Source organism: Alligator mississippiensis, chromosome 15 (assembly GCF_030867095.1).
Source record: "Alligator mississippiensis isolate rAllMis1 chromosome 15, rAllMis1, whole genome shotgun sequence".
Classification (NCBI taxonomy): domain Eukaryota; kingdom Metazoa; phylum Chordata; order Crocodylia; family Alligatoridae; genus Alligator; species Alligator mississippiensis.
The window spans coordinates 27,242,820-27,265,958 of record NC_081838.1 but is presented as its reverse complement, the minus strand read 5'-3'; the positions used below and the strand labels follow the sequence as shown (position 1 = coordinate 27,265,958).

Here is a 23,139-nt window from a genome sequence, read left to right as displayed (position 1 = left end):
CCTGGGCTAGACACCCTGTCTGCCTTGAAGGCTGTGAAAATTTGGGAAAACCAGGCCTTTAGAAATCAATTAACCCTTGCTACTGTTCTGAAGCATTATTCTAATATATACATATATATACCTGCAAGCCAGTTCCCAAAAACAAACCTCTAAATGCCATTTTCTAGCCATCACTCAGGGATGCGGAAAATTACTAGTCATCTTTTCCACTCTTCATCATTGTGGAGAGAGAGCCCCCCTCTGTAGCAACACACCTGGAGCACTTTGTCATCAAACTTTTTTGAGATGGGAAAGGGCACAATGTAAATGTCTAAGATAAGAAAGTCTAATTGTAATTAAGATGAATTAAATCTACATAAACATTACTTACTTTTTGGGAATTGCTCTGAATTGTGCACTACCAAACTTTGGTGACGACATCTGCCAGCTAAATACATCTATGCAGAAAAAGATAATTAAATGACACTTATTAGAAAAAGATGGACACTTTCTTCCAAGTGAATAATTTGCGTCCAATAAATTTCCCAAGGGCAGCTTTGATTTCCTTGTTTCTTATGCTGTAGATGATGGGATTGGCCATTGAAGGCAGTACAGCATACATAACAGTCACCATGAGATCCAGAGCTGATGGGGAGTTGGATGTGGGCTTCGTGTATGCAATTGCGGCAGTGAAAATAAGCAAAGAGACCACAAGCAGGTGAGGAATGCAGGTGGAGAAGGCTTTCTGCCGGCCCTGCTTGGAAGGGATTCTCAGTACCACACTGAAGATCTGAACATATGATACAATGATGAAAAGAAAACAACTGAAATATAAACACGTACCAAAGACAAGAAGCCAAACTTCACTGAGATATGAGTCAGAGCAGGAGAGCTGGAGCAACTGGGGGATATCACAGAAAAACTTGTTAATGATGTTGGAGTGGCAGAAAGGTAACCGAAAAGTGTTACCAGTGTGCAGTGAGGAGTAGAGAATGGCACTGACCCATGCACTGACTGCCATCTGGACGCAAGCTCTTCTGTTCATTATGGTCTCGTAGTGCAATGGTTTGCAGATGGCAATGCATCGATCATATGCCATGATGGTGAGGGAGGCAAAGTTGGCTGTAGCAAAAAAGAAAAAGAAGAAAACTTGGGCAACACATCCAGCGTAGGGAATGGACCTGGTGTTCCACAGGGAATTAGCCATGGATTTGGGAACAGTGACAGAGATGGTTCCAAGGTCTAGGATGGACAAATTCATCAGGAAGAAGTACATGGGAGTGTGAAGGTGGTGGTCGAGGGCCACCAGCATGATCACAAGTAGATTTCCTATCAGAGCTGCCAGGTACGCTGCTAGAAAGATGGCAAAAATTAAAGGCTGCAGCTCCTGGCTGTCAGAAAAGTCCAGGAGGAATTCAGTTACAGAGGTTTGGTTGAACATTGCGTTTGCAGTCCATCGGGGGATGCCTGTGGAGGAGAGAACAGGGGGAGCAGTCACAATCAGATAAGCACGGATAAAATCTTGGATTCTCCTGTCAAAAACATCGCACAAACTCACTTTCAAACACACACAGCATCTGACTGGTGCCAGATTTTGAGTCAAAAATCTTTTCTGATTGAAATGTTTGCATTTTAAATAATGACTTCTTCTATGGTAAGTGTTTGCTTTTGAAGGCATATTTTGATCGGTGCAGCAACCTGAACAAGAGTGTTATTCAGCAGGCACTGCTAGACACATCATATTCTTGCTAGCAGCTAGGAGGGGTAGACTCTCCACACTTTTGAAAATAAGTGTCATAGTCTAGACTATTGTCATAGTCTGTCAATAGTTCATTATTAAACTAGTGTTACTTAGTAGAATTTGTGCAGAGGTCATGGGGCTGAGTCAAGGACAACATCTGTCCCAAAATTCAGCTAGAAAAAAAAATAGAGCAAAATACAACCTTTAGTTTTACAGTCATAGAAAGGAGGTCTCAACGCCACTGTGAACACATTCTGTAGCACTAATATTTCAACAAGGCATCCTTCCTTCTTCCAGGGGATATACCACATAGTGCCAGGTTGTATGTACCAATCCCACACCCAAGGTTTGCCCACAGCCTGACGGCCACCTACTTGCGAACTAATATACGGTGCCTCATACCAGCTGGATAGTCAGCTCGACGTGAAAAGGGCGTGCTACTACTACCTCTCTATTGCTTGTGCTCTGTGTAATCAAGCTCTGTCTCATAGCCACCAGGACGAAAAGCAGAGTGTTAACTACTTCAGTGCTCTGCTCATTTGTTCACCACACTTCGATTAAGTTTGCAACAGCATGGCAAAAACACAGAATTTCAATCTCATTGACTTTCTTTAGGCCTTTGGCTTCCCATTTAATGTATTCAGACTTGAAGCAACTTACTGCACTGGTGTGGGTTTTGTTTCGTCTTTTCCACAAGCTTTTGTTGCATTTGATCTTCCCGTGCTAGGATTCGTTGCTCATTACACAGCCCTCAATCTATTTAATCTCTCTTTCCTTTGCCACTGTACCTTCTAGATGACAAAGACACCAATGATTGGATTCAAGCCTATTTCTGTCTACAGATGAACTGGCCGTAGCTGACGTTGAGCTCCCTGGTATGAAAGATCACAAGCTGCAGTAAGGTGATTTATCAGTGTCAGTAGTCTACGGGCTTGTGGGACTCATTCCCTAGAGCTCTGCATAGCTCAGAAGCAGAGGCCCAGAGGAAAACAATCCTGAATTAATAGCTTTTCAAGCTAAGGAGACAATCGTGGCTCTCTAGTTTGACCTTGTGTACAGCACAGGTCATAGTTTCATCCAGGATTCCCTGTTTCTAGTTCTATGCAACCTGGGGGACAGAGTGGCAATGGTTTTTCGGCAGCCGCAGATGCAGACAGATGCTCAGTTGAATTTAGAAAGCTATATGAACTGGTTGGATAGTTCTCTTTTCTTAGGGGCTATTTTAAATCCCACTATCTGCTTACCCAAATCTTTAGGCATCTCATTGGCCATGTCTACACAAGATGCTACACAAGTAGCATCACCGAATGGCTTTTAATGCACTGTTTTTTTTATTTTTTTTCCTTGGTGGAGCATGGTTTCATGAGCTGCCACCAGGTCGTGCAGCCCCTGAGCTGTGAGAGGGCCCAGTGCTTCCCTCCACAGTGGTAGTGCCCCCCAGGGCCACCCCGGGCAGCTTCTAGCTATGTGGCTGTTGCCCCAGCTTGGAGGCAGCAGCCACCTGATCCAAGGGTGCATGGGGTGCTGGAAGCCTGGGCATGCTCAGGGAAGCTCGGGCTTGGCAGCTTCCAGCACCTCATGCATAATCCCTGCCACCTGGGTGGTGGAAGGAGGGCATGTGGGTGTTCTGGCAGCTGGATGAGGTGTCAGAGACAGTGCAAGGGGCACTGGAAGCCTGCCAAGCCTGAGCTTCCCCAAGCGCGCCTAAGCTTCCAGTGCTCTGTACATTGTCCCCGATGCCTTCAGTTTTGTGAACTGCATCACAAAAAAATGGCAGCTCAGCAATGAGGTAGTAAAATGTTAGCAATGTACACTTTACTGTTTACAGTGGTTCCTGTAAACAGCTGGTGCTTCTTTGTCTAGTGATCCAGCTGTGGAACAGGGCAGTTCCCATGGCGTTCTGGAAAAGATGAACATTTCTTCTCGTGACCATTAAGGCTTCATGAAGACAATGCGGGGACATACACTGAAACACTTTGCCCCGCCACTAACCTTCAAATGAACTGACAGCAGTGTAGTGCTCCTCCCAGAGAAGCTCTGACACTAGCATTGGGCCCTTTCCTCTCTCAGGGGAGGTTGCAAACCTCTTGGGAACAGTAAGGTACTAACAGAAATCAGAGGGCATTATGGACCCCCCCAGTTCTAACCACCATCCAAAATGGCTCTGCTTAGGTGAGGACAAGGGGAGAACTGAAACACTTTGCCCTGACACTTTGGCCTGCCACTATGGGTATGGTGGGACTACCGCCACTTCTGGCCTGCTGAGCAACCCGTGCAAAGCCAGCAGGCCATGGCACTTAAGGGAGCCCACCCCTGCCCCAGCCCTGGAACGAACTGTAGGCAAGGCAAAGGCCCCCAAGGGGACACTTGTGTGCCTATACACAAATGCGAGGAGCTTGAAGAATAAACAGGAGGAACTTGTCCTCCTGCTAAATGCTAATAACTATGATGTCATAGGGATAACGGAGACCTGGTGGGACTCTACCCATGACTGGACCACAGGTATAGACGGCTATACGCTGTACAGGATAGATTGAGTAGAGAAAAGGGGTGGGGGTGTTGCTGTCTATGTCAAGGAAAGCTACGTGTCCCTGGAAGCTGACATTGGCACCCACGGTGGAAGACTTGAGACCCTCTGGGTTAAAATCCATGGGGAACATGGCACAGGGGATGCTATGGTGGGAGTCTACTACAGACCCCCTACCCAGGGTCAACACCTTGACCAGGAGTTTGCCAGGGAATTGGCTGAAGATGCGCTCTCCCAGTGTATGTTTGTCATGGGAGATTTTATCTACTCAGACATCTCCTGGGAGGAGCGCTCAGCCAAACCTGAGCAGTCGCAAAGCTTTCTCTCATGTGTGGATGACCTCTATCTGATGCAGGAAGTCTGTGGGCTGACGAGAGGTAAAGAATTGCTTGACCTGGTTCTGGCAACCAGGGATGACCTAATCAGTGACCTAACGATTGAAGGGAAGCTGGGTGACAGTGACCACTAGCTGATCACCTTCACCATCCGCCATAAAGCTGGCAAGTCAGTCAGTAATACAGAAGTCCTCGATTTCAGGAAAGCTGACTTTGAAAAACTCAGGAGGCTTGTTGGTGAGGTCCTAAAGGGCCACAACCCAATGGAGAGGGGAGTTCAGGACGAGTGATTGCTCCTCAACGGAGCAATCCTGGATTCATAGATTCATAGATGTTAGGGTCGGAAGGGACCTCAATAGATCATCAAGTCCGACCCCCTGCATAAGCAGGAAAGAGTGCTGGGTCTAGATGACCCCAGCTAGATACTCGTCTAACCTCCTCTTGAAGACCCCCAGGGTAGGGGAGAGCACCACCTCCCTTGGGAGCCTGTTCCAGACCTTGGCCACTCGAACTGTGAAGAAGTTCTTCCTTATGTCCCGTCTAAATCTGCTCTCTACTAGCTTGTGGCCATTGTTTCTTGTAACCCCCGGGGGTGCCTTGGTGAATAAATACTCACCAATTCCCTTCTGTGCCCCCGTGATGAACTTATAGGCAGCTACAAGGTCGCCTCTCAACCTTCTCTTGCGGAGGCTGAAAAGGTCCAGTTTCTCTAGTCTCTCCTCGTAGGGCTTGGTCTGCAGGCCCTTGACCATACGAGTTGCCCTTCGCTGTACCCTCTCCAGGTTATCCGCATCCTTCTTGAAGTGTGGCGCCCAGAATTGCACGCAGTACTCCAACTGCGGTCTGACCAACGCCCTATAGAGGGGAAGTATCACCTCCTTGGACCTATTTGTCATGCATCTGCTGATGCACGATAAAGTGCCATTGGCTTTTTTGATGGCTTCGTCACACTGCCGACTCATGTTCATCTTGGAGTCCACTAGGACTCCAAGATCCCTTTCCACCTCTGTGCCACCCAGCAGGTCATTCCCTAGGCTGTAGGTGTGCTGGACATTTTTCCTCCCTAGGTGCAGCACTTTGCATTTCTCCTTGTTGAACTGCATCCTGTTGTTTTCTGCCCACTTGTCCAACCTATCCAGGTCTGCCTGCAGCTGTTCCCTGCCCTCCGGCGTGTCCACTTCTCCCCATAGCTTTGTGTCATCTGCAAACTTGGACAGAGTACATTTCACTCCCACGTCCAAGTCGCTGATGAAGACATTAAAGAGTATCGGTCCAAGGACCGAACCCTGCGGGACCCCACTGCCCACACCCTTCCAGGTCAAGACCGACCCATCTACCATGACTCTTTGGGTGCGACCCTCTAGCCAATTCGCCACCCACCGGACTGTGCAGTCATCCACATCACAGCCTCTTAACTTGTTCACCAGTATGGGGTGGGATACCGTATCGAAGGCCTTCCTGAAGTCTAAGTATACGACATCCACCCCTCCTCCTGTGTCCAGGCGTTTCGTAACCTGGTCATAGAAAGAGACTAGGTTGGTCAGGCACGATCTGCCCACCACAAACCCATGCTGGTTTCCCCTCAGCATAATTTGCCCTGCCGGGCTCTCACAAATGTGAGCCTTGATAATTTTTTCAAAGACTTTACCAAGGATGGAGGTGAGACTGATCGGCCTATAGTTGCCCGGGTCCTCCTTCCTCCCCTTTTTGAAAATGGGGACCACGTTAGCCCTTTTCCAGTCCTCCGGGACTTGGCCCGTGCGCCATGAGCATTCGAATATTCCCGCCAGTGGCTGTGCAATGATGTCGGCCAGTGCCTTCAGCACCCTCGGATGGAGCCCATCCGGGCCTGCCGACTTAAAGGCATCCAGTTCTTCCAAGTGACTCTGCACCACCTCAGGATCTACGTATGGAAGTCTGGCGCCTTGCTGCTGCCTCTCTACAACCCCAGTGAGAGACTTGTCGTGCCCCTCGCTTAGGAACACTGAGGCAAAGAACTCGTTGAGGAGTTCAGCCTTGTCCCCCCTGTCTGTCACCAATTGTTTCTGCCCATTTAGCAGGGGTCCTATTCCTCCCTGGGCCTTCCTTTTACTCCCAATATATCTAAAAAACAATTTCTTGTTGTCCTTTACTTGGGTTGCCATCCTCAGCTCCATGGTAGCTTTGGCCCGCCTAACTGCCTCCCTACAAGCACGAGCAGAGGAGGGAGTGCTTGTAGGGAGTGGATGTGCAAGCAAAGTCTATCCCATCTCAGAGGAAAGGCAGTGAAAGGGCACAGCAGCCCCCATGGCTCTCCAGGGAACTAGCAGACCTCCTGCATCTTAAAAGGAAGATCTACAAAGGATGGAGGACTGGAACCACCACCAAGGAGGAATACTCTGCTCTGGTCCGGACCTGCAGAGAGCAAACCAGGAAAGCCAAGGCTGCAACTGAACTCTAGCTAGCTACAAATATCGAGGACAATAAAAAGTCCTTTTTTAGATATGTGGGGAGCCGGTGGAAAAGCAAGGGCAACATTGGACACCTGGTAAACCAGATGGGACAGCTGACAACCGGTGCCCAGGAAAAAACAAACTTGCTAAATGGGTACTTTGTGTCAGTTTTTCACCAGTCCCATGGGACGCCTCTGCCCACTGCTGGACAGGAAGGCCTGGGTGAGGGAGATTCCTTACCCTCCATCAATGCTGACCTCATGAAGGAACACCTTGACAGGCTGGATACTTTCAAGTCAGCCAGCCCTGATGGTTTACACCCAAGGGTACTCAAAGAGCTGGCAAACACCATAGCTCAGCCCCTGGCAGGGATCTTTGAGAACTCCTGGCGCTGTGGTGAAGTGCCCAAAGATTGGAAGAGGGCCAATGTAGTGCCTATCTTCAAGAAAGGATGGAAAGTAGATCCAGCAAACTACAGGTCCATCAGCCTGACCTCTATCCTGGGGAAGGTCTTGGAAAAGATTATCAAAGAGGCAATCCTTAATAGACTAGCTGACGGCAATATCCTGAGGGATACCCAGCATGGGTTTATTGCGGGTAGGTCTTCCTTGACTGATCTCATTTCCTTTTATGACCAGGTGATGTATCAGCTGGACAAGGGGGAAGAGATTGATGTCATATATCTTGACTTTAAAAAAGCCTTTGATCTGGTATCCCATGATCGCCTCTTGGCAAAACTGGCCAACTGCGACCTTGACCTCACCACAAACTGCTGGCTGGGGAATTGGCTCCGCAGTAGGACCCAGAGGGTAGTGGTTGACAAAAAGTCAATCGTCGTGGTGTGCTGTGACCAGTGGGATCCCTCAAGGCTCTGTGCTAGGGCCTATACTTTTCAACATGTTCATCAATGATATAGACATTGGTGTCAGAAGTGGACTAGCCAAGTTTACTGATGACACCAAACTCTGGGGTAAAGCATCCACATCTGAGGACAGCAGGATGATCCAGGCAGATCTTGACAGGCTCATGAAATGGGCAGATGAGAACCTGATGGTGTTTAACACCAAAACATGCAAGGTTCTCCACTTTGGGAGGAAAAACCTGCAGCATGCTTATAGGCTCAGCAGGGCTACACTGGTTAGTACCATGGACGAAAGGGACTTGGGGGTCATGATTGACCACAAGATGAACATGAACCTTCAATGTGATGCTGTGGCTAGTAAAGCAAGCACAATGCTGGCTTGCATCTACAGATGCTTCTCAAGCAAATCCTGGGACGTCATTCTCCCGTTGTGCTTGGCCTTGGTGAGGCTGCAGCTGGAGTACTGCGTCCAGTTTTGGGCTCCACAATTCAAAAAGGATGTGGAGAAGCTTGAGAGGGTGCAGAGGAGAGCCATGCTAATGATCAGAGGTCAGGAAAACAGTCCTTATGATAAGACGCTGAGAGTCATGGGACTCTTGAGCCTGAAAAAGTGCAGGCTCAGGGGTGGTCTGGTGGCCACCTATAAGTTTATCAGGGGTGCTTGCCAGGATATGGGGGAACGTCTGTTCACCAGAGTGCCCCAAAGGATGACAAGATCGAATGGTCACAAACTCTGCTGCGACCAATTCAGGCTGGACATAAGAAAGAACTTCTTCACTGTCCGAGCCCCCAAGGTTTGGAATAGACTGCTGCCGGAGGTGGTTCAAGCACCTACTTTGAATGCCCTAAAGGCACATTTGGATGTTTATCTTGCTGGGATCCTATGATCCCTGCTGACTTCCTTGTCGTGGGGCAGGGGACTGGACTCGATGATCCTCCGGGGTCTCTTCCAGCCCAAATGTCTATGAAATCTATGAAATCTATGAAACTGGAGGGTGGGTTCCTCGAGTGCCACAAAGAAGTAGGTTTGAAGAGTAGAATCCTATTCAGATGCCAAAGAGAGTTCCTCTGTCTCAAAACCATTGACTCAAGCCCTCTGCAGATTCCTCAGACACCACTACAGAAAGGTCTGTAACTCAAGTCTCCCACCCTGTGGGTGCGTGCTCCAGACACTAAGCTTTTCTGCCAAGAGAGGCTGCTCTAAGTTCAGAACTGCCACAGTTACATAGCCATGCTTGGAGTACACATACTGGATTGAATTTCTTTAAAAGGTTGGGCACCCCTCCAGCATTAATCTGGATTACAGTCAGTGCATTTACACAAGGTGCTTACCATGGAGTAGACTACTTACCATGTGGCTTGTCCTTGGGATCGGGATGGGGTCTTTGGAATCATGTACTGATGGAGAGAGACCAGACTGATTGAGCATAGGCAGGTGCAAGTGACAAGGATATTGGGGCGACCATGACCGTGCCCTGGGGAGACTCAGTGAGACTCAGGACCACCCAGTGAGGGTGCATCCAAACGAGTGTGTACATGCCTCCCTCCCTGTCTCAAAACCCTCTGAGGCAGGGCAAGAGGCATGTGCAGGAACATGGGTCTAAAGGAGTCTAAAAAAAATGAAGTTAAAAGAAGCGGGACAGGGCATAATCCTGGACCATGACTGGAGGCAACTGGAGGCTGGGTCCTCTATGGAGATGCACTGGCTGCCAGAGTGTCTCTATAGTTGGCCCCTCGTCCTGGTGCTGAACACGTGGCTCCAGGCTGCGTGTTCAGCACCAGGGCTCCAGTGCCGTGAGTAAGGGGTTGGAGGGGCTGGAGGAGGGCAGAGGGGACTATGACTACTCCCGCCAGCTCCGCTTGCTCCCCCAGCCCCTGCCACCCCCGCTCTTCCTGACCCTACCCCCTGCTTGCCCCCCAAACTCCCCGATCCCTGCCGTGCTTGGCCCCAGCTCCCCGAGGCCCCCGCTCCCTGCTCCCCACATCCCAGAATTGGCAAAGTAAAAAACAAAGGAACCCCCCCTGCCACCACTTACCGGCAGTTGGAGCTGCTGTCTGGCTCACTGGGGCCCCACCCACACAGTGCGAGGCAGGGTGACTGCCCCAGCAGCCCCAGCCTCAGCCCTCCTGCCCTGTGCTGCCTGGGGGGCTCTACCAGGAGGCCCTGGAGGCCCCCCAGCCACTGCTTCTAAGGTAAGGAGGGGCTTTTTTCCCATATTTTTCCTGGTTTTTTCTGGGTTTTTTTTAAGTGACAGTGCCTAGGGTTGCAGGGGCAGCCATGGGGGCCTGGGGGCCCTGGGGATGGGGTCAGGCGGGGCAGCCATTTTGGGGTCTGGGAGAGGGCGGGGGTTGGGCTTGGTGGGGCAGCCATCGGGGGGCTGGAGCAGCTGGCAGGGGATGGGGCCAGGTGGGGCAGCACTTGGGGGGCTGGTGTGGGGCATGTGGGCCTTGCATGGGGGTAGTAACCCCTGTGGGGGCCATTTAGTCCTTGTTTGGGGGCCATAACCCCTGTGTGGGGGCCATAACCACTGTGTGGCCGTAGCCCCGCAACAGCCAGTGCTTTAACATTGTACATACATCAATAAAACATTGCCCAACTGATTGGTGTCTCTGTCTTACTCTCTCTCTTTATAGTAGTCTTTTACTTGTGGAGGAACATGAATTTTGGGGTATTTTACACAGTGACTTTTGGATTTTTTTTTTATCAGGGATTTTTCAGTTTTCCAATAGGGAACACCAGAATTCCTGCTAGGGAGGCCAGTGGCAGGACCCTGCCTGCTCAGAGCTGGCACCTTGGACCCAGCTGACTATGATTGACCTCCTGGCCAAATGGGGCCAGAAGGACATGCTTTGACAGTTCAAAGAGGGCACCACACCTGGAACATCTTCTGGGCGGTAGCTGCCCAGGTGGCCAGGCAGGGGGCACATATGGCAGTAGTGCCGCACACAGGCCAACCCTGCAGCAGACTTTTATACTGCTGGGGACAGCACAGGTGCTGGGTCCCCCTGGCTGCAGATCCGGGAGGAGCCAGGCAGGGTTATTTTGCCCCAAGTGACACAATTTGCTCCACAACAAAGTGCATGTCTGAGCATGTGCGCCAAGGCAAAAAGCCCTGGCTCAAATTTGCACCGCTTCTATTTGAGCTGCTGCAAGTTCACATGGTTGCTTGTGCGGATGTGCCCTGAGAGTCCAGGGGCAGGTACTGGGGAGCCGGGGTGGCTTACATGTGCCTCCTGCTGTAACACATTAGAAAAGACATTCTAGGAGGTAAGTTGGTATTTGACTCCCCCTACAGAAGTCTGCGGGGAATGACACACGAGTCTTAACTCATTTGAAAGCACTGTTCATGTGAACACGAACGCTGTGTCGTGCAAACAAAAATGTACTACACCAAAAAAGGTGCATTAAAATTTTCAGGTGCTCTACATTAATGCCCATGTCATCTACACATACCCTTGGTGTCTACACATGCAGAACTATTAGGCTGGAGTAAACTAATAAATCTGGAGCAAAGTGGGACTTGTAAATAGTGCATGTGTATATGCTGAGCTGGCTGGCTGGGGCATGATGGTGCTTCAGCACGGGGTCTGTCTACCAGCTAGCTTCACACTAGATCACGCTCGTGCTCCAGCCAGCCTCTCCACAGCAAGTTTATCCATGTCAGAACAGCCCTGATCTGGCAGGTTGACCCCCCAATACTATCTGCCAGCCAGAACTGCTCCAACCAGGCTCAACATACTATGGTCCTGGGCACATGGGTAAACGTGTCACCTGGGAGCAATAATTTGGCACAATAAGAGCTGGTGTTTATTATGTTGCATTAATATGCACATGTGGATGTGCCTAGTGGAACCTAGAAAGGAAACACCTACTTAGCCAATTAAAATGCATTGCTTTTGATCATGTACAGAAGCTGAATTTTAGGTGTTTAGGAATCATTGTAGGAAAACTTGTTCTGGCCTTCATTGCAGCATTGGGTTTAGATCTCCAAAGTCCTAATTATCTTAACTTCTTCTCTTCAGTGCCTGGGGGGGTGGGTCTTGCTATCAAGTTATACTATAATTCTAAAAGCATTGGAAAACAAATAAAAGCATAGGAAAACAAGTAAGTTACCCAGAAGTAAATAGGAGGAGTACTTGTTACTACCTGTGTGGATAGTCTTACCCCATGGTAGGTGCAGATTGAGTTATGGCACCCTTTTTTTTTTCCTTCAGTGGAGCCTGCCAGCTGCATGGAAGGGTGGAAGGGTTGGGGGCATGAGCTGATGGAGCAGTCACTTCTGTCATGGTGTTGGAAGTCCCTAAATTGAAATCAGCAGGACAGGAAACTCACAATGTCTTATCTACATTTCCCTTAGGAAAGTTGCATGGTAGAAATTGCTAGTGCTGGGAAGATCTGTTATGGCTTTTCTTCATTCAAATATAAAATAGGCATCATGTTCGGCACCAAATGCCAACATCATGTGGAACCATTTGCTCACGGGGCAAAAATAGATGGCCTGTTAGGACATTACCTAGATAAGAATGGCCATGTTGACAAGGCTTAGCCTCTGAGGATCTTTCAACATTGTTCTGAAAGAATTACTCTTTTTAAAAAAAAGTGATGTGTTATGTACATAATTATTTGGTTTACTCCCCAGTGGACCTGTGGAATCCTTCTGTGTTGAGGCACTGACTAATAAAGATACTGAGTCAGAAGAAAACAGGGTATTAGTGGTGGGGGGTGGGAGGAACTGAAGATGCTCATGACCAATAAATAGGACAGTTTACCTCCCACAGCTGCCTGTAACTCCTCCATATTCTGAGTTAAACAATAATAGGTGAGAGGTTGGCCAGGAGAGGCAAGAGTTCCCAAGGCCCCTCAGGTCCATGTAGGGAAAAATGGCCATTTCAGGATGGATCTGGGCAGGGACATCTGTGCCATGGCTGGTTGGCTGAGCTGGGCCCAGGCTGGGATAATCACCAGAGGAGATTTTAATGGCATCGCTCAACATTTTTTTTGTTGAGAAGATAAAAAGTGTCTTACAAGGGCAAACCAACGGTCTGTCTAGTATCAAGCAGTAGATGTGTTAAACAGTATTTGGAAAGGGCATTGTTAGGATGGTAAACCCTTGCATTTTCCTGCCCTGTGTCTTGTGCATTTTCCCACCCTTTTTTCTTGCTGATTTATGGTAAGCCCTTGAATTGGTCTTGAAGCTGATGCACTGCTTATTTATGCTTGCTTTTTCCTGCCCTTTTTTCCTGCTCCTTTTCCCCTGTTGTTTGCAATCTGCTATTTCTCCCGCTCTTTTCCCTTGATTTGTGCTGAGCCTGAACACTGAAAGGTCTTAGTCTTGCAGCTGATACTTACATTGCTTACCTATGCCCAAGTTGGAGATTTGACCAGGCATAACACTCAAGATGCTAAAGTTAGCAGAAAGTTATGTTTGTTTTACATGTTTGTTTACTTAGGGGAATGTAGGGCTTTAAATGGTTAATCATTTGTCTAATCATTTGACTGTTTGTTTAGTTGTGGAATAGAGGAACTCAAACCAGACAGGGGAGGAAACCAGTGGTATATCAAGAGGGAAAATGTAAAAGTAGGCTTTTAAGATGGTTAACTGCAAGTGACTGAAGGCAGCAGGGGTGACGATCTCATGCAGGCAGAGTGGAAAGTTTCATGGTAATGGGCTAATGCATAGCCAATTCCATGTAAATGCAGGGGCGGAGCCGTGGGTGTCGTAGGGGGGAACTGGACATGGTTTAATGCTAATGAGTGTGGACTGGAAAGTATAAATGTATGAACGCAAAGATGTTCTGGGTCGCTCCTCAGTTTGGTGGGGACCCACCCGAAGTTGCCTCCACTTCAATAAAGCTGTTGAACTTGTGTGCTTGTGTTTGCCCCACAAGTGGTCATGCTCATGATCCCATGGGCAATTGATTCGTTGGCTCCCCTAGTCATTGGGCCTCACGTGGGGTTGAGGTTTAACAGGCATGTTTGGGCATGTCTCATACCTTTCCTGGAATTGACAATCACCGGTTTATGGATGTCAGAGAATATATCTGTGACTGTTCACTTAGTAGCTCCCGATGAACCTGTCCTCCACAAATGTGTCTAATCAAGAATATAATAGAGTATTGACATATAGAGACAACTGGGGTACCACTGGATTCAGGCCCCAGCACCAGAAGTCTCCCTGCTGTCTCTAGCACCCAAGGTGACACCATAAAAGCCCTAATGTGAGAGATACCTTGAAACACAGACTCCAAGATGAAGAAATGGAAGGAAAGCAGGACAGAGTCTCCCAGGAAAAGAAAGCATGGCCTTCTGACGGACTGGAAGTCTTCTGCTGGCATGATCTACACAATGGAGAAAAGGACTCCACCTGCTATATTGCAGTTAAGCAATAAACGGTGTATTGCTTAAGAAGGGATGCCTGCTTTCTGCATATGCACTCTTTGCCCTTTAAGAGGTAAAGTGCCTCTCCAGGAGCAAAGTCAACTCTGCCTTTTGTGGAGGTTATGCAGATTGCCAGGTAGTGTAGGAACTGGAAAGCCTTGTCTCAAAGTTTGAAAAACCACATGGTCACCTCTCTATAAACTATACCTGGGGTTAGTTTCAAGCAGTACACAGAGAAAATTCATTCAGGTTGTATGGTCTCAAGAGTGAGCCCCTCTGGGGAATGCATAATAGGGTGAACTGCTTCTTACCAGTGGATTCTGACTTCAGCTGTACAGAAATTCCATTGCATGAATAATATATTTCTTTATTTAACATGGTATAAAAGAACCCTTAGTCGAGGTTATACATGGCAACACTCAGTTTTAATAACTGAGTAATACCAGCAGCAGTAAAATATTCATTTCAACAAGAGCTCAGTAACACCGACACTTTCTATTCTACATCACTGTGGAGAGAAAGTACTCCTCTCTCTCAGGATGCCCCATTTAAAAAGAAAAAAAAAAGATATGTGTAAAAAATAGCTGAGAACTCATGTACAGGTCCATTTAAGCAAACATTCCCTATTTTCTCCCTCCATGCATTCATTTTCCCAATCACTCCCAAGTATCTGTTCAGAAGAAAAAAAGCCCACTGACTGACTAACTGGGCATGTCCAGATGAGTGAGGATGTTTGTTTCCGCAGGGACAAGTAGCAGTGGCACACCTTGTGTTGGATAGGGGAGGCTGGGGTCAGCACCTGTGCTGGCCCCAGAAACCTTACATGGGATCCTGGGGGCCTCCTAGGGCAGCAGCCATGGCAGGAAGCCTGGCCAGCAGCTGGAGCACGTCTCCAGCAAGCCAGGCTCTGGTTTGGGCGGCATGCACTGCCACCATGTATGCTGCCCTGCTTTGACTGTGGAGGATTATTTACCAAGTACATTGCTTACAAGTGCAGAACAAAGTTTCATCTTAACTCATGGGAGCTATAGGAGAATATATTGAACACTTTGTCACCAAGCCCCTTTGGGCTGGGAAAGAAGATAGTATAAATTTCTAAGTATAGAAGATCTAATTGCAATTAAGATGATTTAAATCTACAGGAATTTTACTGATTTCAGTGGTAATGGTATGGATTGAACACTGCCTTACTGTGGTGAACATTTCTACCAGTTATATTTATCTATGAAGAAAAAGATAATTAAATGACACTTATGAAAAAAAAATGGACACTTTCTTCCAAGTTAATTATTTCCAGACAAGAATTTTACCAAGGGCACCTTTGATCTCCTTATTTCTTATGCTGTAGATGATGGGATTGACCGTTGGAGGCCATATGGCATATAGAACAGCTACTATGAAATCCAGAGCTGATGGGGTGCTGGAAGTAGGTATTAAATAGGCACAAATGCCACTGAGAATAAACAGAGAGACCACAATGAGGTGAGGAGTACAGGTGGAGAAAGCTTTATGGCGGCCCTGCTTGGAAGGGATTCTCAGTACCACACCGAAGATCTGAACATATGATACAACAATGAAAACAAAACAGGTAAAAAATAAACACGCACTAAAGACAAGTATCCCTGCCTCACTGAGATATGAGTCAGAGCAGGAGAGCTGGAGCAGCTGGGGGACATCACAGAAAAACTTGTTGACAACATTGGAGTGGCAGAAAGGTAACCGAAAAGTGTTACCAGTGTGCAGTGCGGAGTAGAGAATGGAGGTGACCCACACACTGATGGTCAGCTGGACACATACTTTCCTGCTCATTATGGTCTCATAGTACAGTGGTTTGCAAATTGCAGTGTATCGATCATATGCCATGATGGTGAGGAAGGCAAAGTTGGCTGTAGCAAAGAAAAAAAAGAAGAAAACTTGGGCAACACATCCAGCGTAGGGAATGGACCTGGTGTTCCACAGGGAATTAGCCATGGATTTGGGAACAGTGACAGAGATGGTTCCAAGGTCTAGGATGGACAAATTCATCAGGAAAAAGTACATGGGAGTGTGAAGGTGGTGGTCAAGGGCTACCACCATGATAACGAGGAGATTACCTACCAGAGCTGCCAGGTACGCTGCCAGAAAGATGGCAAAATATAAAAGCTGCAGCTCCTGGCTGTCAGAAAAGTTCAGGAGGAGAAAGCCAGTGACGGTGGTTTGGTTGGCCATTGCCCTTTTCCGTGCCTTGGGGGATGCCTGTGGAGGAAAGAACAGGAGCAGCAGTCACAATCAGACAAACAAATATGAGTGGCTGTGATTCTCCTGTCAAAAGCATCTCACAAACTCGCTTTCAAACACACTGTCTGTCTGTCTGCTGCCAGATATTCAATCGACGTTCATTTTTTATTTAAATTTTGACTTTTGAAAAACTGACTTTTGAAAAACCTTTTCTAGGGGAAATGTTTGCTTTTGAAGACATGTTCTGATTTGTACACCAAGCTGAAAGACAGTATTATTCAGCAGGCACTGCTAGACAGATCAAATGATTGCTATCACCTAGGAGGTGTAAACTCTCCACACTTTGAAAATAAGTGCCATAGTCAGGTTCATTATTAAAGAAGGGTTACTTGGTAGAATGACTGTAGAGGTCACAAGGCTGAGTCAAGGAGAACACCAAAACTCAGCTAGAAAAAAAAAAGAGAAAAATACAACTACCTTGAGTTTTACTGTCATAGGAGGGAGGTCTCAACCCCACCGTGAAAAACATACTTACAGCTTGTGCAGAAAACTGTAACACTAATATTTCAATATAGCATCCTTCCTTCTTCCAGGGGATATACCACATAGTACCAGCTTGGCAGGGCTGGTCAAGGATAATTGACTCCCTAGGCAAACTGTGTACCTCAGTGCCCCCACCACTTCCAATATAGAGGAAAAGAAGAAGTCTAGAATGAACATGTACTTATTTGATATTCAAAATGAACAATAAAACAATAAAAACAAAAAATTTTAGTGAAAGAAATCAGTGTCATGAGCTGTAAAATGATATAGGAGTAGGGGTTCATCTTTTAGGATGCTGTTGCCAGTGGTATGCTCTTGTCATAAGTCCACTTGAGAGTGGAAAAGGTAGGAGTCCCGATTCTAGTGATCTTTCCTGAGATCTTTTCCGAGGTCTTTCTCCCCTTACCAGATCAAAGGTCTTAGACCAAGGTGGAGCCACAGTTGGCCAGGGCTGTTATTTAGAATGATGTTTCTGTTATTTTGTTCTGCATATAATTTTGGCTCCCCCCAAAATTTTGGCACCCTAGGTGACCTCCTAGTTCACCTAATGGTTAGACCTGCCCTGCTTGTAGGTGCGGCTACACATCAGCCTACAGTGACGTAGCAATGCGGTACATTGCCATATGGTATGCTACGGCAGCATAGTGTTCACGTGGGTCTACACGTGATCACCAGCTATGTCACTGTAGTGGCGTGCTCCCCAGTTAGTGCCCCACTACAGCAACATAGCTGGTAAATCTAAGCATGTGTCACCCATTCGCTGCAGTATGGTGGTTACTGTGCCGTGTTTTAGTACTTCCGCATACCATATGGTGATGTGTAGACACATCCTGGATGTAATAATTCCACACCCAAGGTTTGCACATAGACTGACTGCCACCTGCTTGCAAATTAACATATGGTGCCTCATACCAGTTGGATAGTCATCTCTATGTGAAAAGGGCATACTACTATCTCTCTGTTACTTCTGCTCTGTGTAACCACATTTGTTACACTGGCACCTGGACCAGAAGCCGAGTTCTGGAGGGAGTCTACTGTATTACTTCAATGCTACGCTCATTTGTTCGCAGCATTTCAATTCAGCTTTGCAGCAATGGTGCCAAGAACACAGAGTTCTAATCTCACTGACTTTCTTTATGCCCTTAGCTTTTCTTTCTTAGTATTCACACTTCAAGCAACTTACTGTGCTGTTCTTTGTGGGTCTTCTTCACAGTCTTCTGCTGCATTTGATCTTCCACTGACTGGATTCTTTGCTCATCACCCAACTCTCAATTTATCTAATCTCTCTTTCCTCCACTACTGTAATTTCTAGATGACAAAGACACTGATTATTTGATTTAATCCTATTTCTCTGCACAAATAAACTAGCTGTAGCAGAGTGAGCCTTCCTGGTGTGAAAGAATCGAAGCTGAAGTAAGCAGGCTTATTTGTGTCACTCTTCTAAGGGATTGTGGGACTCATTCCCTAGAGCTCTGCATAGCTCAGAAGCCTAGGCCAAGACGCAAACAACCTCGAACTCAAAGTTTTTAAAGGCAAAGGGACATATTTAGATTTCTTGCTTGACCTACCAGAAGGCACAGGTCATAAGCTTCACCCAGGGTTCCCTGCTTCTAGCTGTATGTAACCTGTGGAACAGACTGACAAAGGTTTTAAGGCACCCACAGATACAGACAGATGCTCAGTTGAATTTAAAAAGCTACATAAGATGGTTGGCTAGTACCCTTTGCTTAGGAGCTGGTTTAAATCCCACTAGCTGATTACCTAAATATTTTAGCACCTCAATGCCTATGGAACCTTGGTCCTGACACTAGGTCATCATTTATACCCTCTCTAAAAAAAGGGTAAACTGCTATGTTTCAGGTTTCACCTACAGTGGGGTAAGACCCTGCACCAAGGTGGTTATCAGTGGGCACATCTACACAAGATGCTTAACTGCTCAGCAGCATAGTTTACTGTGCAGTAAGTGTGTGCATCTACATGTGCACATACTTAAGTTCAGTAAAACCCCCTAATTATGAGTAAATTTGATACCTGCAAATGCAAGTATGAAATTTACTCATGATTAGTGTTAGCATGTCCATGCTGGGTACCGCCTAATCCCCGGATTCTCTCCTGCCACGACTTTGATCTTATTAAAGAGATAGGGAGGGGAGAGATGTTACCATGATTAGTACTCGGGGAAGGACCACGCTTGGTCTAATTTACAATCCAGGTGCTTTATTCTGTCTTTTACAGAGAACCCAGCGTAATGCAGCAGCTTGTCAGAGTGTCCCTGGGATCACCCACGTGCTCTGAAGAGGATCCCCACCAACTCAATTTAAAACGGTAAGTAAGGGGGAGCGTCTCTACTTCCCGTCTCCAATTAACTCATTAGCGGCTTGTTATGGGCGCCGCCCAGTCTCCTTTGCCGCGCTCTGTGTGGGAAACAAAAAAAAATGGGGAAAAGGCACTGACCCCAAACAAAAGAAAGGAGAAAAGAATCTCTCCTTGACAACTCTTGCTTGAGTTAGAAGGTCCTAGCTTGGTACTTGACCTTCCGACATGTCTTCAACGGGTCTTGTGTCCTTGGTAGGGGCATCTTCCAGATGGGATAAGAAATCTACTTACCTGTTCCTTCATCCTGCTCGGTGTTCCACTGAAAAACAGAAGGATTGTAAAGCCAGGGACCATCTCATAAGCCTGGCGTTATTCTATCTAGCCGTTCTTAACCATCGCAGGGGCACGTGGTCTGTGATGAGCATGAACTCCCTGCCCAACAGGTAATATTGGAAGAGCTCTATGCCCCATCGCATTGCTAGACATTCCCTCTCTATGGTGGAATAACAGATCTCCATGGGTTTAAGCTTTCTACTGGCAAAAGCCACTGGTCTTTCGGTTCCCTGCTCTTTTTGGAATAGTATTGCTCCCAGTGCTACAGCCGAGGCGTCTGTTTGCAAAAAGGTTTTCTGAAAGTCCAGTGTGTACAGGACTGGGTGATGACATAAGGCCTCTTTCAGTTGGTCGAAGGCCTGGAGGGCCTCTGGGTTCCATGAAACTGGGCTGTGGTGCCCCTTAGTTAATTCCATCAGTGGGGCTGCTTTTTCTGAGAAGTTGGGGATGAACCGACAGTAGTAGTTGGTGAACCCTAGGAAGGACCGGAGCCGCCTCAACATTCTCGGTAGGAGGTGTCGTCTTATGGCTGCCACTTTATCAGTTATTGGCTTTATGACTCCCTGGCCTACTAAAAATCCTAAGTACTGCGGCTCCCTCTTCCCGAGGGCGCAATTTTTTGGGTTCACAGTGAGCCCCGCTCGTCAGAGGCTTCCCAGTACTTGTCATAGATGTTTGCAATGGGCTTCCCAATTGGGAGAAAAGATGATAATGTCGTCTATGTAGGCCGCCACGGAGTCTTGATGTGGGGCAAGCAGGTGCTCCATTAACCGTTGGAAAGAGGCAACGGTCTCGTGTAGCCCAAATGGCATTCTCTTAAATTGGAAGAGCCCCCATGGGGTTCTAAAAGCTGTTTTTTCTTTATCTTCTTCTGCCATCGGGATTTGCCAGTACCCTTTGATGAAATCTAGCATGGATATAAATCAGGCCTGACCTACCTTCTGTATCATGTCATCAATCTGGGGCATCGGAAAAGCGTCAAATGTGGCAACTTTGTTTAGCTTCCAATAATCGATACATAAGTGGATTGACCCATCTGGTTTTGGCTTCACCACTATGGGGCTCCTCCAGGACTTCTGGATTCTTCGATAATCCCTCGTCTCTTCATTTGTTCAATTTCTTGCCAGACAACAGGCCACAGGTGGTGTGGTAGCCTCCTCCAATGATCCCTAATTATGCATCCTGGTGGGGTCACAATATGGTGGTGGACTCCCTTTGCTTCCCCAGGTATTTCCCTGAAAACATCCTGAAATTCAGTAATCAGGGTTTTCATTTTAGCTGTCGGCTGGGGTCTAGTTGGTCATCTACTCGGGGCTTCTCTGGGGCTCCTGTCAAGTCTTGCACGGTGGGTGGGTCCATTCTCTTCCTCAATCTCATCCACCGGCTTTACCAGCCACCTGTCCCCCTGATGCCACTTCCACAGCAGATTGATGTGGTATTGATGTGGTATATCTGCCTCCTTCATGTTGGTGTTCTTTGTAAGACCTCATAATTTACAGGCCCTGTGCGTCATGTCTCACAAAAGAGCCCTTGGCACCGGACCATGACCTTGCGGGTATTGTCGGGGAGCAATACCACCACCCAGCCCCCTACCTGAAGTTCTCTTTCTGCAGATCAGGAGTTTTTGCTTCTCTGGCTTTGACTAAGGTTCCTCTGTACTATTTCTTGAGCTTTCTGCAGTTGCTCTTGGAACTCCCCCACCACCTGGGGTTGGGATGGGTCAGTCCCGGCTGGCATCCATTCTTCACATATTAGGTCTAATAACGCTTGAGTATTATGCCCATAAATTAATTCGAATGGGGCATACCCTGTTGAGGCCTGGGGGGCCTCCCTTATAGCAAAGAATAATGGGGGTAGCATGGCATCCCACTCCTGAGGATCCCCCTGTATGCATGCCCTAAGCATTCCCTTAAGGGTGTGGTTGAACCGTTCCACCAGGCTGTCAGTCTGGGGATGATACACAGAGGTGCACAGTTGTTCAATCTTCAGCACCTGACAGACCCCCTTTAGAAACTTAGACATAACATTTTTCCCTTGGTCTGTCAAGATTTCCTGGGGTATCCCCACCCAGGCGATCCACTGTAGTAATGCCATTACTATAGCTGGGGCTATCACGTACCTCAGTGGTACAGCTTCGGGGAACTGAGTGGCATCATCAATGATTACAAGGATAAAGTGGTATCCCGCCCTACTATGTGGGAAGGGCCCGGCTATGTCCAAGGCAATATGGTCAAAAGGCCTTTCAATCAGGGGCATGGGTATTAAGGGGGCCCTAGCCGGTTTTGCTCTTCCTGTCTTCTGGCATTTCAGACACTCCACATAGAATTTCTCTGTCATCTTATATATGCCAGGCCAGAAGACCTTGCGTTTAAGCCTTGCCTTCATTTTATCTCTCCCGAGGTGTCCTCCCATGGGCAGGGTATGGGCAACCCATAACAAGCCTTCCCAATATCTCCAGGGTACCAGGATTTGGGCTGTCTCTCCTCCCTCCTCCAGGTCTTCTACCCTGTAGAGCAGGCCCCTCCTTACCTCATAGTGCAGGGTCCAGCGGGGGAGGGTCTCGGGGCTGCTACAGCCACTCCCTCGTGTTCCTCGAGCTGGGATCTTCATAGGGTCTTGAACAATGGCTCCTGGCATTGTTCTTGGTGGAAATCTCCTTCTTCTGTCATCTGATCGATATACAGGCTTTCTTTCAAGTCCCCGAAGAAAAGGGTCTGGGGCCTCTTTTTGCCTCCCTGTGGCACGTCCGCCATTATCTGGCGAAGGACCTCTTTCAGGTGTGGCCAATCCAGACCCAACAGCATAAGTCAGGGTAACGTTTCGGCTAACCCCACTGGGATCTCTTCTGTTTGCCCTAGCACCGAGAGTTCCACCTTTCTTTGTGGGTATGTGTAGACATGCAAATCATGGAGATTGGGGTTCCTGTGCTACTTAGATGCAGGGGCAGCAAGTCACTATGCACCATTGATTGGGAACAGCCCGTATCCACAACTGCCGATGATCTTGTCACCTATACGAACTTCCACCACGGGCTTGCTCTTCTGGCCTGGATCTCGGTGACATCCAAAGCTGCAATCCATCTTCTTGTCATGCGTCTTGGCCATGGGACTGGGGCTGTGGGGTGGCCTAGGGCAAAACCAGGATATATGGCCCTTCTCACTACACTGCTAACAGACCACTTTCTGGTAGCCCCCTGCGTGTCCCTCCCTCCGTATGGCCTGTCCTCGTCTAGGGGTTGCCGTGGTGATCTGTCGAGGAGTGAGAGTAGGGCCACCAGCCCACTCCTTCTTGGGTGCCTCCCCCTCCCCTTCGGCTGCTGTGTAGTCTTCAGCTAAGCGAAGTGCCTCATCCATCGTCTTTGGTTGGTGGCGCTGGACTCATCTCTGGGCGCTCCCTGTGAGGTCTGTCAGAAATTGTTCCAAGACTATCAGATCCACTATCTCTTGGGTGGTGTGCACTTCCAGCCTAACCATCA

The 23,139-nt window shown here is 47.9% G+C and overlaps 2 protein-coding genes across 2 annotated transcripts; both read right to left on the bottom strand.

The window, feature by feature from the left end:
- Window positions 1–469: 469 nt before the first annotated feature.
- LOC132245548 (olfactory receptor 14A16-like) lies at window positions 470–2,992 on the bottom strand. Its single transcript, XM_059718128.1, has 2 exons — window positions 2,965–2,992; window positions 470–1,446 (listed from the first exon to the last, which is right to left on the bottom strand). Exons 1-2 carry the CDS (start codon window positions 2,990–2,992, stop codon window positions 470–472), a joined length of 1,005 nt encoding a protein of 334 aa, XP_059574111.1.
- A 12,527-nt stretch (window positions 2,993–15,519) lies between these two features.
- On the bottom strand, window positions 15,520–16,478 carry LOC132245842 (olfactory receptor 14A16-like). The gene has a single exon (XM_059718972.1). The coding sequence runs from the start codon at window positions 16,461–16,463 to the stop codon at window positions 15,543–15,545; it is 921 nt and encodes a 306-aa protein (XP_059574955.1). The 5' UTR covers window positions 16,464–16,478; the 3' UTR covers window positions 15,520–15,542.
- Between the last annotated feature and the right edge of the window lie 6,661 nt (window positions 16,479–23,139).

Bases quoted from the DNA above. Each gene is read 5' to 3' on its own strand.
- LOC132245548 (XM_059718128.1), bottom strand. From the start codon at position 2,992: ATGGCCAATGAGATGCCTAAAGATTTGG. The intron at 1,447-2,964 runs GTAAGCAGATAG...TCTCCTCCACAG, and splicing joins TGAGATGCCTAAAGATTTGG to GCATCCCCCGATGGACTGCA.
- LOC132245842 (XM_059718972.1), bottom strand. From the start codon at position 16,463: ATGGCCAACCAAACCACCGTCACTGGCTTTCTCCTCCTGAACTTTTCT.